We start from the raw sequence: 12,570 nt of genomic DNA on the forward strand, positions 1-12,570 counted from the left end.
GTAAGGATTTGTTCCCTCTTTTGAGCTACTGCATCCATAGGTGTAGGGTCAAGTTCATCAAATTATATCAGATTACTCTCCTTTCTTCTTCTGGTTGAGCTCTGATCATTGAAGCCAGGTCAAGTGGGTATTATCTGGGAGTGTGGGTGTTGTGCATATGCCCTCTTTTTATCAGCTGAACTCTTCACTCTCCACATTGTAGGGCTTAGCTCACCACTTCGTTGCTGTTTTTCCCTCACTTCTCCTTATTGGTGACGAGTGTGGTTACCAGTCATAGCGTGTATTCCCATTGAGTCTTACTCTTGGAAGGGGTTTGCACTGAGGGGATCCAACTGCTTGCCTTCATGTTTCCTGGGCAAGCAATTGGTTTGTTCTTGTAGTAACAGTCCATCTGCCTCTATTGTTTTGTATTTTTCCTGTAGATCTTTTCTTTCAAGAAGTATCTTTCCTATGAATGGCTGGTAGGTTTAACTGTCAACCTTGTGATCCAATGCTTGTCATACAGTGCCACACCAGGACTCCCAAGTCATTAAGTGGACTTTCTGAAATAGTCTGATACTGATTATGTTAAACACATAGAACCTTCTCATATTTTAAATTCCAGAAGTTAGGATAAAGGTCTCATCAATATTGTCCTTTGGAAAATTAAGAGTTTTTAATATTATAAAGGACTTCTAGATTTCAAACCAGAAGGTTGGCAGTTCAAACCCCAACTGCTTAGCACAAACAGGGTTGCTTTGAGTTGGAACCGACTCGACAGCACTTAACAGCAGTATTAAAAATGTATAATTTTATTGTCATTGTTTGTAAAACTTATCAAGTCTTCAGCCTTGGTATTTAAAGTATGCCCTGCCAACTATAGCATCAACTTTATCTGGAAGCCTGTTAAAACTTCAGAATCTTCATATTTAGCAAGATTTCACGGTGATTTATGTGCATATTGAGAAGCATTGCTTGAAAATGTTTTATGCTTTCAACTTTAAATTTTCATATTAAAGCCAAGTAACATGTAGTAATATATCTGATATCCATAGCCCTTGTGTTTACTCTGGTTTTTACAAGTCCTTTCAGGAGATGATCAGAGAAAAAGTACTGAGCTAGAAATACTAAGTGGATCTATTTATGGACTAGAAGTAACTGAACTTTATATAATAAAATAGACTAATTTCATTGTATGCAATTTTTTCTCTATATCGATTCTTTACTTCACTAATAATCATCTTCTTTTCTCATCTTCCGATTTCTTAAACTTTCCAGAGACTTACCTGTTGACCTATATGTAATTGTACCTTTTCAAGGCCCAGAATCTGCTTGAATTACCATTTGATTTGAAATTGGCAGTTAACATCCTGCTGTTAAATGAAGTCTTATAATATCTTTGTTCTAATCCATTAATTTACAAACACTTACTAGAATAACTTTCAAGGAAATCTTGTTTACATATGTAATAAATACATTCGACAGGTATTTTGTAAGACCTAGATGTGTTTTGAAAACACAGGTATATACAGGTAGTATCTGCCATTCCAAATCTGTAGTTGTGGGTAGATAATAAAAAGTAAAGGCTAGTCAGATTTAGTTAGTGGTTGTTTTAATACCCTGTATTTCTCCCAATATTTAAAAATAATCCTTTGATTTCTTACATTTAAAAGGGAGGACTCCTAGCATGGACTGTGAACTACAAGGTCGGCAGTTCAGATCCACCAGCTGCTCCACAAAAACCCTATGTATAGTTGACTCACTGTGAGTCAGAACCGACTTGATGTTATTTAACAATAACATTTAAAAGGGACTGACTCTAAAATAATAAAACTCAAGGAAGTTAATATGAACTTGTGAAATCGTATTTCCATTTGAACAATGGAAATCTTATTTTGTTGTCAAGAGTAAACTTTTAATTAAGATACCAAATTCATAAATAAGCATATAAGAGACAATATGCTATTGTGGTAAGTTCTGGTCTAAGGGTGTTAGCTGACTAGCTGTTTCTGAATCACTTTTTAGACCATATGACCTGTTTAAAATTCTATTACTGACTTCCATGCCCTGTACACTCTTTTTGGACCCCATGTACTCCTGCCATTCAAATAGTGATTAAGAGTTGGTGTTAATGTTATAGGTGCCAATGATGAACCAAAAGGATCTATTTATTACTCTTTTAATACAATTTTTGTAACACACACCTGCTTTTAAACGTCAGCAGCAGCTGACATTAAATAAATATGAATGACTTGATTTTTTTGTGATTATTTTTAACTTACTTCGAAATAATGCCAGACTTATTGCAAAATTGCACTTACTGGAAAGTTACAAAAATATTTCAGAGTAGCATCACCTAGATTCCTTACATATTAGCATTTTATTCTTCCATGTTGTTAAGTGCTGTTGAGTCTGTTCCAACCCATAGCAACCCTGTACAGGGTTTCCGAAGCTGTAAATCTTTATGGGAAAGCCTCATCTTTCTCTGGCGGAGTGGCTGGTAGTTTAGAAGTGCTGACCTTAAAGTTTGCAGCCCGAATCGTAGCCACTACACTAACGACTCAACGCTTAACAACAACAAAGAATACATTGTTGTTGTTGTTGTTAAGTGCCATCGAGTCGGTTCCGACCCATAGCGACCCTGTACAGGGTTTCCAAGGGTGTAAATCCTTACGGGAGTAGAAAGCCTCATCTTTCTCCCGCGGAGCAGCTGGTAGTTTCAAACCGCTGACCTTAAGGTTCGCAGCCCGATTCGTAACCACTACGCTACCAGAGCTCCTTGTTGTTGTTGTTGTTAAGTGCCATCGAGTCGGGTCCGACCCATAGCGACCCTGTACAGGGTTTCCAAGGGTGTAAATCCTTACGGGAGTAGAAAGCCTCATCTTTCTCCCGCGGAGCAGCTGGTAGTTTCGAACCGCTAACCTTAAGGTTCGCAGCCCGATTCGTAACCACTACGCTACCAGAGCTCCTTAGACGGGATTAATTCCCGTCTAAAGACTCTGTTGGAAGGACTATTTGAAACATACCACAGAAAATTGGTTCAGTCATTTCCTGGCCTAAGTACATATTTTTAATTTGATGTTGAAAATCTAAAGTGCATTAAGGATAAATAGGAGTAAAATAAGTGGTGGTGAGCAGTGGTCCAGAGATACAGTAAGTAGTAAGAATGGAGAAAAGAGAACAAATGACCTTAATTGGAAATATGTGAGATTGCAAGCTAAGGACAATTACTTAAAATTTAGGTTGAAGAATTTAGAAGATAATACCTCTAGCAAGATGCTGTGGTTTTTAGTGTAAAATGACATCACTGTATTGGCCTTTGAAGGGGAAAGTACAGGTATTTGTAAAAACAGATCAGTGTGATGAAGTACCCCCAGTCCCACAAGAGGCAAAGATGCTACCTTAAAACGAGTGTGAGATTTAATAAAGGAGTCAGTTATAGAAAAAAATGTACTCTGAATTGTGTTGTTAAATAATCAGTTGAGCTAGTAATAAGTTATTGTTTAACAGTTGATTCGAACTATACAATTGGAAATAGAGACTGGAAGGATTGATAGTAGTGAGGAAATTGGCATATTATTGTTAAAACACGATTATTTCACAATTTTTATTTTTCATAAGCGGGCACTGAGATATTAATGTAAAACCTGAGTTAAACATGATTTTTGTTTTATACAGTGGAATGTAAAGTATATACTTCTAGGATATTCTAGAACTGGACCACAGGCAGTTGAATGTAATTTTATGAAGGGGCTTATTCAGACTTCTTATATGTAAAATATTCTGGGTTATGGGAAGGTCTGTGAAGGAAAATAAAGCTAGAACAGTGAAGACAGAAAGTAAAGGAGTGGTGCTCTCTATCTAGTTCAGCATTAACTATTCCCTGTCCCTGTAAGTCTTTGTGTTTGCCTGTTATTATTACACTGTAAAACTTTGCGCTGACAGTGTGTCCTTGGAATCATCTATACCCTGTGGGACCTGGATTGTATATACTCATAAAGCAGTACTTTACATAATAGGATAAAGCTGATGGTGAATTTTGTTTATTTGAACTATTAAATTAATCTGCATTTTATAATTTCATATACATTTTTCTTTTTTAAAAGGACACTGTCAAGTTATTTACTTTTGTTTCCATTGATTGCCGCTTTTCTTATTTTTAACAGACAAAAGTTGATGAAGTGTTTTATTCATTTCGTTCCAATTTTCAATATTACAGTGGTAGGAATATAGCTTGCTAACCACTACCATATATGTCTGTACAATATATATATTTGTAATTAATAATTTCTTTTTAGTCTTTGATTTAGATTGATTGTTATGGGATTTCTTCATTTTTGTTTTGCTTGTTTTTTTAGTTCAAGCATATATTAGTAGGTCAACTAAGAATCATTTGTCTTTTCATAGAAGTATGTAATGACTTAGTGTATTTGTATATAGTTCAAAAGGTACAAATTTGGAATCAGATGTTCCTCTATTTACCCCATAAGCAACTTCCAAATTTGTATTTCAATGACTTAAAATATATTTACTAGTTATTTATAACTTATTAATGGTAACTCAAAGTTTTTTTGGTGCTTTTAGTTCAATTGCTATTATAGTATATGACATTACCTCTGAAAATTACATTTTTAACTAAGGTGCTAAAGAATTACTGTAGGTTGACTCTTCTTGTATTTTCCAGTCTGTTTTTTTCATACAGCCATACACGTTAAGTAAATGTGTGATATTTTTACCCTGTAATTTTAATTTTGTAATAACATAGGAATTAGTAAACACTTCTTTATTAATTTGAATTTATAGCTTAATTAGCTTTACTTGTGAAACTATTTGATTCTGTCAAAAATACTTGCTGACCACAACTGCTTTGTTGTAGGAGGACTGACAAATGGTAGTGGTCGCTATATCTCTGCAGCACCTGGAGCAGAAGCAAAATACAGAAGTGCTTCAAGCACTTCCAGTCTATTTAGCTCCAGCAGCCAGCTCTTTCCTCCTTCTCGGCTTCGATATAATAGGTCTGATATTATGCCTTCTGGCCGCAGTAGATTATTGGAAGATTTCAGAAACAACCGCTTCCCAAACCTTCAACTTAGAGACTTGATTGGACATATAGTTGAGTTTTCTCAAGACCAGCATGGTTCTAGGTAGGTGATTGTGATTTGCTTTGAAAGTTACTACCGTGTAGGAGTCTTTTTCTTGACCAGAATCAGCTAATCTACATAAAAATTGAAAACTTAAAAAAAAAAAAAGAATTGTTAAGTGCCATCGAGTCGGTTTTGACCCATAGTGACCCCTGTATAGGGTTTCTCAAGCTGTAAATTTTTAAGGGAGCAGAGAGTCTCATCTTTCTCCCGTCAGAACCTCTGGTAGTTTTGAACTGCTGACCTTGAGGTTAGCATTCCAACTTGTAACCACTGTGGTACTAGAGCTCTATAATAATCAGTATAGATTATATTTTTCTTTCACATGAGGATAAATTATTTTTAAAGGTTTTTATGATTTCCTAGGTTTTTAAATTATTATTATAAGACTTTTTGTACTGAAAATATAGAAGAACCTATAATGGATTATATTGGCACATTAACTTCTTTGAATATAGTGCTCTAAATTTACATTGCGAACTTAAGTGTCTGTAATATATTATTTGTCATTCAAAACTAGCACAAAAACAAAGAGTTTAGTACATTGTCTTGGGGTTAGCTTTAATGTGACTTGGCATAAATGAAAATGTTTGACTTTATTGTAGGAAAACTTGTTGCCTTTGTACCAGTGAGCTTATTAGATACATTGTAATACTTGCTCCCAATGAGCAAGTACATTTAATGAGTGTTCTAAAAAAGCTTAGAAAGGAAAGTAGAAATAGAATTCTGACCCTTATTAAATTTGAAATGTTTTATCTTTTTATACTTTCAAGGTAACCTAAGATTTTATAAAAAAGATTTCCTATTAGACCCTTGCCTACAAGTTGTATCTCCATAATTGAAAGTTGAAAGTAGCAAATAAATCTTGACACAAATAGCTAACTTAGGAGTTCTAAGGTGTTTGAGCTTTACTCATAAGGATTTATATGTGTTCTACTTTGTATTGTTAAAAGCACATGAATAGTCAGTTCATTGTCATTTTCTGTTTCTCTGATTATTGAGATACCTTAATGCCCAGACTTTTGTCAGTCTAGCTAGCCATAGGACAATCCTGAGTATAATTTTAGAGACCCTCTTAAAAATAGATTTGACACATTAAACACTAATGATCTAATACCAGATGATTTGTATGGTGACATCAAGGATATTGGACACAAAACACAAGATCATTAAAAAGAATGAAAAGACCAAAATGTATGTCAGAAGAGCTGAATAGAAAATCTCAAAGGACACCATGAAAAGACAAGCTATGAAGTATTACAATGAAATGTACCCTGGAGTTAGAAAACCAAAAGAGAAGAACATGCTTGGCATTTCTCTAATTAAAGAAAAAAAAAAAAATCATGCTTCAAGTTACAACTTTATGGGCAAAATGTTGAGCTTCCCAGAAAGCATCAAAAGATGGAAGGAATAAACAGCATTACAGTACGAAAAAGAATTGGTTGATGTTCATCCATTTCAGGATGTAGCATATGAACAAGAACTGTTGTTATTGAAGGAAGAAGCTACACTGTAAACAAGGATCCAGGAATTCACAGAATACCAGTGGAGATACTTCAGTAAACAAATGCATCTCTGGGAGCACTCACTAGTCTATGTCAAGAAATTAAGAAGACTTCTATCTGACCAGCCTACTGAAAGATGGAAGAGGTCTATACTTGTGCCCATTCCGAAGGAAGGTGGTCCAACAAAATGCAGAAGTTATCGAACAGTATCTTTAATATCTCATTGTAAGTAAATTTTTTGAAGAAATTTAGTAAAGATTTGCCAGCGGCACACAAACTGTGAACCTGCCAGATATTTAAGCCAGATTCAGAAGAGGACGTGGAAAGGGGGATCTCCTCATTGCTAATACCATCTGATATAACCATGATGTATTTCAATAATCTTAGCCAATACCAGAATTTAAAGGCATCAATACCAGAAAGATGCTTACCTTTGTTTCATTGACTGTAGAGGCATTCCACTGTTTGGATCATGACAAATTATTGATACCATTGCAAAGAATGGATATTAATTTCAGAGCACTTAATTGTGTTCAAGGGAACCCAGTTGGTGTACTGGGTTCAGCATAGGGCTGCTAACTTGCAAAGCCAGCAGTTCAAACCCACCACCTGCTCTATGGGAGAAAGAAAAGGCTGTCTGCTCCCATAAATATTTACAATCTTGGAAACTCTAAGGAGCAGCCTGCTCTGTCCTATAGGGTTGTTGTGAGTTGAAATCATGAGTTTGTTTCATTTTATGTGTGTGTACCTAGACCAAAGGCAATCAATCCTTTAATTGCCTTTGTATTAAAATAAGAAAGGTGTGTGTCAGGGTTATATCTTTTCACCATACTTAGTCTCTATGCTGGCATATCTGTAAATAATATTTGTAAATAATACAAAAAGCTGGATAGTATGAAGAAGAACATGACATCAAGATTGGAGGATGATTCACTAACAACCTGTGATAACACAACCTTGCCTGCAGGAAGTGAAAAGACTTGAAGCATTTCCTGATGAACATCAGAGATCTTCAGTATGGATTGCACCTCAACATAAAACAGAAATCCTCACAACTGGTAAATAGCGTTATGATAAACAGAAACGATAGACATTGTCAAGGATTTTATTTTACTTGAATCCACAGTTGATGCACAGCAGCAGTCAAGAAATAAATGTAGTATTGAATTGAGCAAATCTTTTGCAAAAGGCTTCATTAAAGTCTTTAAAGAGCAAAGGTATCATCTTGAAGACTAAGGATGAGCCTGATTTTAGCCATGGTATTTTCAGTCACCTCATATGTATGCCAAAGGAAGACCAAAACAGAATTTGATGCCTTTAAATTCTGATATTGGCTAAGAGTACTGATTATATCATGGATTGCCAGAAGAATAAAGAAATCTGTTTTGCAAGAGAACAGCCAAGAATGCTCCATAGAAGCAAGGAGAGTGAGAGTTTATCTCACATACTTTTGGGCATTTTATCAGGAAGGACTAGTCCCAGGAGATAGACAGACATTATGCTTTCTAAAGTAGACCCTCAATGAGATGGACTGACAGTGGGTGCCACAATGTGCTGCACTACCACATAGCATTGATTGATTGATTGTAAGAATGATACAGCACTCATCCATGTGTTGTTCTGTTGTTGACATGAGTCAGAACCCATTCAAAGGCACTTAACAACAGTAACAACTAGTAACTAAGATGTCATAAAGAAATGTATTATAATTTATGTCCTTAAATTATGTTTGAAATTGCCTTTTATTATATAAAGTCTGTTAGTAGCTCTGAAAATAATTTTGTATGTATTGATGTGAGGGTGAGATTAAGAAGAGAGTGTGTTGTGAGGGTAAGATACAGAGAGAGTCTGTTGTATGTTTGTGTGTCATGCCTCAAAAAACAGATTTTGCAAAAGCCTGTTTTCGACTTATTATATGCCATTTAAATTTTTTTCCCACAGATTCATACAACAGAAGCTAGAGAGAGCTACTCCTGCTGAACGACAGATGGTATTTAATGAAATTCTTCAAGCAGCTTATCAATTAATGACTGATGTTTTTGGCAACTATGTTATACAGAAGTTTTTTGAGGTAAGAATGCATCATATCTGTAGAGCCATGTAGAAGCATCTAACTTAACTGTATGCTTAATACTAAAAAGTGCTTTGAAAGTTTTTTTAGTAAAATTCATATTCATATAAAAATACTAGGCTACGTTAAATGAAAATTTTAATATTAGTCCTGATTAATATTTGAAAATATAAATTATTGGGAGTAAGTCTTCAGTGAACCAGTTAATGTTTTAGTTGACATTTGAATTCTTAACTATACAAAAAAAGAAAAATATTTACAGTAGGGCACAATATAATAAGTTGAGGATAGTTTAGACATTGTGACTTACTCACCACCCCCACCCCAAATTACTAAATGTGATATTTGTAAAATAGACTCAGTAGGTTATAGTGTGTTACTCCTCAAATTAAATTAATATTATGGTCACTTTCTATTACTATTATTTTCTTTTCTGTCAGTTTGGAAGTTTGGATCAAAAATTAGCCCTGGCTACTCGTATTCGTGGTCATGTTCTACCCCTAGCCTTGCAGATGTATGGCTGCCGTGTTATTCAAAAAGCATTAGAATCTATTTCATCTGACCAGCAGGTAATTGTAAGTTAAGAATTTTTTTTTATTACTTTATTCAGTTTTCAAAATACTACTTTTCCTTTTTGTTTTACAATAATCTTAAAGTGAAAGGAAAAATATTCTGACAATTAGACTAAAATATAAAATCTTTTAGTAATGTCTCAGATGGCACATTTCTAATTCAAAATTGTTGTTCTTGAGTGTCATCAAGTTAGTGTTCTTAAGTGTTATCAAGTCGGTTCTAAGTCATAGCTGCCCTGTATTGGTTTCCAAACAATTACTGGTGAGTTTGAAATGCCAACCATGCAGCTCAAACCTATCTTATGGTTGAGTGCTTATCCTGTAATGCCAAATCAGGATTCCAGTTCAAAATTACAACACAGATATTTGATCTGTCCTTCCTGGCCATTGTCTTCAACATTTTTTCATCACTTACTGAAATCATTTGAATGCCTACTATGTGGCAAGCAGTGCCTATTTTAGATGATGCATGTTTGCTACCACTAGCTTATTGGATGTTTTGTGATAATAAGGAATGCATTTTAGTATTTCAGTGTTCATTTGGATTGGTCTTATATGTCCATTATTGTTGTGAAATGCCGTCTAGTCGGTTCCAACCCATAGCGAACTTGTATAGGGTTTCCGAGGAGTGACTTGGTGAGCTTAAACTGCCGACCTTGCATTTCAAACGGCTTTGTAGTCTGGCGCATTAACCCACAGTGCCACACCTGAACTCCATTTTCATTATAGAATATATTTTTTTAAAAAAACAAAAACTTTTCCTATATGCTAGCTGGACTTCTGGTGTGGCGCACTATAGGATCAGCACTGGACTGCGAACTGCAGGGTCGGCAGTTCAAACCTACCACCTGCTCCTCAGAAAGCCACCCTATATAGGGTCACTGTGAGTCGGAATCAACTCGATGGCACTCAACAACACAAACATCAACAGTATACTAGCTAAAAAATATATGTAAATAACTTTTTTTAAAATCTCACACAATAGTAAAAATGATCTTACCAAGATGCACAATTCTTCAAGAAAAAAAAAAGCCATAAAGTTATATAGTGATTTACCATGTTCCTGGGCAAAAGATCTATTTAAACATTTTGAGATAAATATAATTCATTCATGTACTCCTGGCAATTTTATTGTAACTGATCAAATAATGTGAAATATTTGAAATGGACAATGTTAAGGAAAACAGGAGATGAGAAATCCCAATCTTCTAGATTTTTAACAAATACAGCAATACTAATTACTGTGATTCTTGTTGCTAAGTGCTGTTGGGCCAGTTCCAATGCATAGCAACCCTGTATAGGGTTTCCAAGGAGCAGCTGAGGGCTTTGAACTGACAACTTGGTAGTAGTAGTAGTCCAGTGCTTCTCCTTTCAGTGCCATGTTGTTGTTGTTAAATGCTGTTGCGTTGGTTGCAACCCTGTATGGGGTTTCCAAGGAACAGCTGGTGAGCCTGAGCTGCTGGACTTGTGGTTCAAACCAACTTTGCAGTCTAGTGCATTAACCCACAGAGCCTCACCAGTACTCACATGAAATTAAACAGACTTTTAAAGTGAGTTGATAGCTGCAGATAGATAATACTTTATGTGAGGGTAAGTCAAAAAGTATTGATATTAGGGTTCCAGTCCATACATTCATGAGTTTATTTCCAGCAAAACATATTTAATCATATCTCTGTGATCAGTGGAAGGTTGCAGATAAGTTATCTCAGTAATACACTTGTCTGCTTAGGGGACATCCACCCCTCCCCACGCCCCACCCCTCAAAAAAAAAAAAAAAAAGTCCTGTCAAAACAGAAGCTTAGAAAGGGAATCTGTTGGGCTAGTTAAATTAGAAACACAAGTCAGTTCAGAAGGTTATGACCACTGATTTTGGGAATTCCAAAAGGACTATCTTGATAAACTTTCTGGAAGGACACAGGACAATCACTGGGGCTTATTAGGAGACGTTTTCAGGAAATGGAAAGCATTACTGACGAAAGGCATAAAAGGTGTGCCAATGAATTATTTTATTATGACAATACCAGCTTATTTTTCAAGGGTAGCAAAAGTTGTCCTATAAGAATCTGGTTGGGAACCCTTATACTTGTCCACCCTTCGGCCCTGATTTTGCTCCTTTTGACTTCTTTTTGTTCCCTGAACTTAATATTTAAAAGGAACATGATCTGAGTCCCTCAAGGATGCCAAAACTGCCATTTTTGATATGTGAATAAAGGGCACAGAATTCTTCACAGAAGGGTTAGAAAGATGGAAACATTGCCTTCAGAAATGTATAGACCTAGATGAAGAAATATATAGATAAACAACAGTTTCACATTTTGTTATTTTTGGTTGTTGCTTAAAGGTTTCTGTGATTTGTAGCACTACTTTTTGATTCACCCCTGTAAAAAACAGACTAAGTTTAAACATAAATGTATTATAGTTAAAATACTTCCAAAAAATGAAAGAATTAATTTTTCTTGAGGATTATCAGCAATCAGTAAGGAGTTTGGAAAGCAATCTGCTTAAAAAACTCACAGATTGAATAGATGTACATGTGTGATCCTTAGTAAAACTGTTGAAAAGCTATAAAGAAGTAGTAGTATTCTTGCTATATTCTGAGTTTTAGCATAATTAAAGATAATGCCATGTTGTTTTTGTTGTTTTTACATACCATCATCATCTTGGTTTCGACTCATAGCAACACTGTATAGGGATTCTGAGGAGCAACTGGTGGGTTTGAACTGCCGATCTTGCAGTTAGCAATCCAGTGCTTATCCTACTGTGCCATACCAGTATTCCAGCGCCACATCAGAGAAAGATAAAATTTTATTATGTAAAAATTTAGAACTTTTCTGCCAGAAGTCTTAAACTGGTATTAATTTTTTTTTTTTTAATGTTTTATTGTGAATTATTTGATAGTTTACATGGGAGAACATTAGTTTTGCATTCATCCTATAGTAAGTATATCATTTCAATACTATGGTTACAATTCCCTCCATGCATCATCAACCAACCAAAGGGTATATACTACAAGCCTGCCTCCTGGTCATCAGCACACCGCCCCTCTCCCTCTCTGTGTCTAAAGTTCCCAACAGCTCCATGTCTCCACATCATCGTCTCTGCCTCCATCTCATGCATCACTGCTTCTCTGGGTAAGGTCCTGCTCTCTCCTCTTCTTCCTTGATGGTCCTAGGGACCTCCACTCTTAGGCTGAAAAGTAAATTACTCCCCTCCTTGTTACAAAACGTCTACCTTTACAATTCCAACCCTCACAAGCAGTCCAGATAACAGTTATTCACTATTGTATCACAAGAGATCCATCC

General features: G+C 35.5%; 1 protein-coding gene across 6 annotated transcripts in view; it reads left to right on the top strand.

Moving 5' to 3' along the window:
* The window catches only part of PUM2 (pumilio RNA-binding family member 2), a 145,181-nt gene that overhangs the window by 124,408 nt on the left and 8,203 nt on the right, over positions 1-12,570 (top strand). For 5 of the 6 annotated variants that reach the window (XM_006835255.1, XM_006835256.1, XM_006835254.1 and 2 more), the window contains 3 exons: positions 4,856-5,123; positions 8,567-8,696; positions 9,137-9,265. In XM_006835255.1, coding sequence (XP_006835318.1) covers positions 4,856-5,123; positions 8,567-8,696; positions 9,137-9,265 — 527 coding nt within the window. Of the gene's footprint in view, positions 1-4,855; positions 5,124-8,566; positions 8,697-9,136; positions 9,272-12,570 lie in introns of all 6 variants that reach the window. The other variant, XM_006835258.1, reaches the window with a different exon arrangement.

The sequence above is a fragment of the Chrysochloris asiatica genome, unplaced genomic scaffold, assembly GCF_000296735.1.
Source record: "Chrysochloris asiatica unplaced genomic scaffold, ChrAsi1.0 scaffold00016, whole genome shotgun sequence".
NCBI lineage: Eukaryota > Metazoa > Chordata > Mammalia > Afrosoricida > Chrysochloridae > Chrysochloris > Chrysochloris asiatica.